Source organism: Echinococcus granulosus (genome assembly GCF_000524195.1).
Source record: "Echinococcus granulosus chromosome Unknown EG_S00014, whole genome shotgun sequence".
In the NCBI taxonomy this organism is placed as follows: domain Eukaryota; kingdom Metazoa; phylum Platyhelminthes; class Cestoda; order Cyclophyllidea; family Taeniidae; genus Echinococcus; species Echinococcus granulosus.
Genome location: NW_020170394.1, coordinates 952,984 through 959,277, shown reverse-complemented (window position 1 = coordinate 959,277; position 6,294 = coordinate 952,984). Strand labels below are relative to the sequence as shown.

Sequence of the window (6,294 nt, the reverse complement as noted above, 5' to 3'; positions counted from 1 at the left end):
ATTACAGTAGGGCTTGTGGCTACTAGCTTGAGCTGGAGGTCAGACCGCTCGATGAAGGTACAATGGCGGAGACCCAAAGCGTCCTCCGCTACCGAAACCGAGGACTACAGTGAACACCGAAATCTGTTTGCTTTCTAACTTTATTGCTACAGTGGTATTTGTTTCCAGCTTATGGTTCTGAGTGCTGCATGATGACCATGTTACCATGTTGCTCCAGTTAGGACTATTGGAGAACGGTGTTATTCACAGTGTCCCCCTCCGATTACTATGTACCTCATACCATGTAGACAAACACTACGAATAAGCACTGCATGCGTATAAACGTGGGTACACTTGTGCAAACATTTGCGGGTGCACGTCATGGTTTGCCTTCAATTCTGACGTGGAAATGCATTCAAAATTACATCAATTGGACATAAAATCCACTGATGATGAGGCAATCTACGCATTCAGTATTTTTGACTTCTAAATAATCTCACCCCATGTATTCATACAGTTGTTTATGACCCTGTCTGCATTGGTAAACGACGATTTGATGTCATTAGCGTGAACTTATTTTTTTTCCAAAAGAGTTCAACAAGCAGTGCAGAGCCTAATAGTTTTTTGTGGCGTTGACAAAACCTCCCTACTTTTGGAGCATTATAGGCCAGGAGAATAGCATCATACAAATATTTTAGCACAAAAAAATGCATCAATGCATTACCGAAGTACTGTTTAATAATATTTTCCTATTAGCCAAAAAATGCCTTATAAATTATTGTTTATTATCAATTATGAGTTACTTAACTTTCAATAAAGTGGTACTACTTTAGTCCTTTCCAATTGCCCTTACTCTCCATACCGTTTCGTACGCCATGGCTGTTGATGCATTGATTTCACGCCTTCTTACCCTAATCGGCGTTTTAAAAAAGGAACCCATAGCATTAATGTGGGTGTGGACTAATGGGAAGATCAGTTTAGGGCCATTGAAGTTGTAGTAAAATCCAAGCAACTACCCATTTTTCCCTCAACGCAGCATGAATTTCTCGGATTCAATCTTAGTAAGTAATCGATCCGGCGACGTGCTTTTCATGTGAAAAGAAAGTACTGAATTGCGACTCGAGATGATGACACAAATTTTGCAGGGACACCCTTCCTCCAGCAAAGCAACGTTGGATGAGGCAAAAGAGCCAGAGGAGGGTTTTAAGGAATTAGAGGACACCAGTGATGAGGAGGTTTACGACAAACATTCTACTCCAGGAAGGACACAAATGACGCCCTTTTGTGCAACAATTCTCTTTATCTACGGGCTCTACATCTTCTTCGTTGCGGCCTTCATAGTCGCGTCAGCCATGTTCATTAAAACGGAGGACACCCGACCGGGTGCAATGCTCATAAATGACACAAACAGCTAAACGAACTGTTCCGTAGCCGTTGATGCCTCAAATGCATGCTCTAATCAACGCTTTGGATGTTTTCCCTGAGTATTTTCAGTCCACTCGTATCAATGCTCATTTTGATGCGCAAAATACTAACCCGACTGTGGTCATCTGAAAGTAGCAACTAGAAATCACCATTTAGTGGAGTCAGTGTCGCAGTCATGCACAGGCAGTTTAACCGAAAACCAGCATCTTTCCAAAATCAGAAAGAGGTGAAATGACAGGATTGTCGTTATGCCATATCTTTAATTAAAATGCTTGGAGGGTAAATGTGAGTTGTCTGTACAGGGTTCTTCGTTGAAAGACTAAAACAGATTCTCCTCGTTGTGTGGTTCTCGTGTTCTCGATTCCATTTGTCCGATAAACTGTAAGGTTTGTTGACAATTTGGAGGAAATCTCGCTACTTTAAATGCTTGAAAGCTCTGTGTGTACTACATTTACAGAATATCTCATTGCACAACAAACACGCGTACACGCACACGTGGAGATGAGGAGGAGAGAGAATGAGCATCTGGGTGTGCACCCACGTACAATCTGGTGAGACAGGCCGCCTACATCGAGACAAGACTTAGGAACAGGATGCGACATTAAGCGGAGGACGGTGGCCAATCAGCTAACATCTGGATGCGGCACAGAGCTGATGGATTTGGGGGGCTCAAGGGAGGGATGATTCGTCATCGGGGAAGTCTCATCAGCGATCCTCACAAGCGAAAGATGTCGATAGAGAGCCTCGGCATCCTCGTACACTTTCCTATGAAAAGTAAATGGGCCAAATACACGAGTAATAGACCAATATAAGTTTATTCAGATAATTTGGATTTCTCAGTTATTTGCTACCAGAAGGTGAGTATAAATGCTAGACATAGGGGTGGGTCTTACTGATAAGAGATCCTCTGAAATTCAAAGCCACAGGTAATAGCGATATGAAATACGGGGCTGTAATGAGTCCAACAAAATTTGTCGTGTTTCCTTCAAAGTACTCCTTTTGGGTTGACTCACCAATGCTTTATAGTTGCTTTCGTTTACTTTTGCAATGGAGCGAGTTGCTTCTGACACAGAGAGGGATTTATATGGTCTGCATGATAGTATATTGATAGTCTTCTGTGGGCCGATGCATTTCTCTAAGGTCCGTCAGCAATCAATTCACCTATCTCTGCTTCCGTTTGCTGAAAAGTGAATGCTCTGCGTGCAAATAACTTCATAATGGGCTATCAACTACCCTTAGGTTTCAATCGACGTCACACATGAAAATTTGCTAGTATTTCACGATTCATAAAAAATGGTCGAAGTGCTTCGTAGTGAGCCATTTCGATTTTTTGAATGTTTAAGTCTTATTTACAACAATATTCCCACCCATTGACGCACTGGGGTGTGATGATGCGATGGTACACGTAAGGATGAGAAGTCAACAAAATCAAAAAACGACAATTTTAAGTAATGATTATAAAGCTTTGAATGAAGTCTAATTTTAATGCCACTAGCAAAAAAACGTGCATTGGGTAGACCTACCGATCACTTTTTGGGGCCGTTGGTTCGCCACTCTCCGCAACTTTAGCATTTCGCATCTAAAATAAAACGATAATTATAGAAAGTCCAAAGTCACACACATCCAAAGGCATATTTCCATAGGAACACGGAAATCACTTGCATCAACAATGGATTCATAAGCAGTAGAGCAGCAACTGAGATTCATGTCATACAATTGATTGATAGTGCACTTGTTGGTGTTGCTAGCGTCTCCACCGCCGCTACCACTACGGGCCATGGCATCGAGAGTGGTTGTTGGAGAAGAAGCCAATCCCTCAGCCTCCTCACCCGGAGGGGGTTGTTGCGGAGGGCAAGAGGAGAGGACCGATTTAAGCTTTGTCAGACTCAGTGCTGCCATTGGTGGAGGAATGTGGGCGAGTGTAGAATCTGCACTACCAGGAACTAGATGCACAGTCTGCCGCTGCTGTTGATGCTGCTTTGGCGTTGGTGAGAAGGCCAGTTCGGCGTAGTTCTGCTGTTGCCCCAAAGAGACGTAGTTCCCCTCATCCAGCGGAGAGCTGACTCCCAGGGAGGGCGATGTAGCTTTCAGATCTTGATCCAGGGGAAAGGGGGTGGGAGGCGGCTGATTTTTGGTTTGTGAGAGAGATGCTTGAAAAGTCGGTATGGGCGTGCCGTTGGCGTTTCTAAAAAAGTACATATTTACCAAATGCAGCTACTGTTTCTTCACGTTGCGCACAAATACTTTTACATGCATGTTTTTGGGCTAACTGGTTAAATAAAAATCGTCCGTGCGAATGAAACACGACAAATGACAGGATAGATCCTACTTTCTTCGCCTTTGTTCCTTATTATTATGCTTCACCACGCATTAAAAACGGTTTCAAACCGTTATTTTGCCCTTTTCAATGAGTTAAAGGTGTCACAGTACCGACGATGTTGTTGGTCTGCTCATCGCAGCTCAATTACCATTGTCTTTGCCGGACAGTGACCTCTGAATTTGGGCTGCCGATTACTACTGCATACATAATTATTCCACAAAATAATTAGTCATTTAAAAACTCTTCAGTCAGGACAATTGAACATTTTAATTCGTAGCATAAAATTTCCAAAAACTCAAAGAGAAGTAAATAGTTCAATAAGGAATAGCAGAATAGATAATTATGGTTTCAACGCCTCAGTAATAACATTTAGGGAAACATCACGGGAACTAGGAAAAAGGTAGCTCAAACCTACAGGAGGGTGGGATCCATGGGGTTCCAGGTACGGTGGAGAAGGAGCCGGGGTCGGTCGCCGACGAGGCGCGGACGATGGATTTGGAGGTGCGATGAATCCCAGATGAGATGTCCAGCGGCACCCATTGAAGCACATGCTAGATCAGTGGGCAGGGGGCTCCTCACCGGTAGGCGGAGACTCGGGTGGTGTGTGGAAGTGTAGGCCACCGTACCACGGTCAAGGTTACGACCAGAAAATATTCGAGCCACAGGAGCCGTGTACTCCGAGTGCGATCGACCCGAGGGCTTCACAAAACTGCAATGCGGTTTTAGCACTGCGTCTTAGAAAATGTCCTCTTCCAACCAATACAGTGCTTGGCGATAGTTTAGAAATCATCACTGATATTTCTACTATTTCTATTAAGTCTTGGACCTACTCGTCTCCCAGCCTAAGCACACGTGTATAATGGTGCCTGAACATTGAACACACACGATGTCAGTCGTATAATAATAGCTTGTATTAATTTCCGAATTGCTCCCACGCAACTGATCAGAAACCGATAGGAATTGATAGAGATTTTCCGTAATATCATTTTCATGCTAGAATGAAACATTTTAAAAAAGAATATTTCTTTCAAATAAAATTTGATGGCCAGTTGTGTTTACTGATTTAAAAATAAGCAGCAGTTTGCTCTAAGCCATTGCTGTATGCTAAACACTGACTATTAGCATTTTTCTAAGATGTTCAACAACTTTGACAGGGAGTAATTTTTAAATGCGTTGGTAAACATACTTGGCCGTGCTCCTAAATGTACTAAAAGCTATTCAGCATGTGCTACACCGTTAAGAATTAAAAATATTCAGAGCATACAATCGGTGCGTAATGTCCAACCATGGCCAATTATTTGTCTACAAATTACAGCACCACAAATGGTAATAAAGAGGCGCTAAAGCCTACCGAAGAAGTTTCTTTAACGCGCTTTCCGAAGGATGATTTCGCTTGCTTTGTTGGACCTCTGTAAGTAAAAATAGGCTTAAGTTTGGCTATTCCTGGCAGAAACATCTGTCACAAAACTTTTTCATTAGATGAATAAAATAATGCACTCTGCCAAAATACATTACAGTAACCGTTAAAAAGAACCAAAAATGCTAATAGCAGATGCAAAACACCTAAAAATCGTAAGTTCTATAAAATCTGCCTATGCGAACTTGTAAAATTGAATCATTCCATAAATGCAATTACATAAGCCGACAACTGACCCTTACCTTGCGGTTTTTCACTGCTACCCACACTCTTGTCTTCAGAAGTGGCCTTGCCCTTCCTCCAAAACCCGGTCCCACGCCCAGTCGTACGTCGTCTTTGTAGATCGCTAGAGTCCATATTCTCCTCCGAAGGTGATGTCTGGACAGCGACAGACTCCTGAAGTCCGCCTGAGGCCTGAATCCTGTCGAAAGCCACAACAACCATGTTGTCCAGATCAATTTTGGGTTGCTTCACCACTACGACGGTACGCTGGTGCATGTTTCCACCATCTTGCCTATGGGACCGACTTCCCACCCGCGCTTTTCCTGTCTTCTTCCGCAGCCGCCGCCGCCGTCGCTGTAGGCTGGGCAGTATCTCAGGCTCGGAGATAGCACCCGAGGTGGACTTTTCATCCTCGTAGAGACGAGAGGCACCCACCGCTAGCACATCGTAGCTGCTGCCATCAGAAAACTGGTCTCCAACACCCCTTCCTGAGAGGTCATTGAGGGTTGTGGAATCTGACTCTGTCGTCGTATCCACCGTGCCTTGAGAGTCACAGCGGTAAATCTGCCCCGATCGAGGGTCTGTCCAATATAACATTGCTCAAATTCTGATTTGATGTTTTATAGTCAGGTGCAAGGTCTTTTTAACATTAGTAGTAAATGGAAGAAAGGTGGTTGAACACAAGACGCATTTTTACGCGTCCTAGATGGTGTTCACAGCTTAAATATTGCAAATAAAATATCTGCCCCATAATAACTGGTGCGTTGTGTTGTAATAAATCCAATCTCCCCCATACCGAACCTAATTCTCATAACACAAGTGTAAGAAGCACGTTACAGCGGTTGTTTTAATGCAAAAAATATTATTCTTAACAAACTTATTTTCCGTACTCTTGACAAGCAAAAACAATGAAATTGTGTACTCAAGAATC

General features: G+C 43.2%; 2 protein-coding genes across 2 annotated transcripts; one reads left to right on the top strand and one right to left on the bottom strand. All coding sequences in view use genetic code 11, as the record gives it.

Moving 5' to 3' along the window:
• Window positions 1-1,016: 1,016 nt before the first annotated feature.
• EGR_02976 (hypothetical protein) lies at window positions 1,017-1,394 on the top strand (the record flags this gene model as incomplete). Its single annotated transcript, XM_024492225.1, has 2 exons — window positions 1,017-1,040; window positions 1,125-1,394. 2 exons carry the CDS (start codon window positions 1,017-1,019, stop codon window positions 1,392-1,394), a joined length of 294 nt encoding a protein of 97 aa, XP_024353420.1.
• A 473-nt stretch (window positions 1,395-1,867) lies between these two features.
• Window positions 1,868-5,960, bottom strand: EGR_02975 (hypothetical protein; the record flags this gene model as incomplete). The annotated part of the gene is made up of 7 exons (XM_024492224.1): window positions 1,868-1,969; window positions 2,037-2,169; window positions 2,928-2,983; window positions 3,022-3,589; window positions 4,140-4,433; window positions 5,076-5,133; window positions 5,384-5,960. 7 exons carry the CDS (start codon window positions 5,958-5,960, stop codon window positions 1,868-1,870), a joined length of 1,788 nt encoding a protein of 595 aa, XP_024353419.1.
• Between the last annotated feature and the right edge of the window lie 334 nt (window positions 5,961-6,294).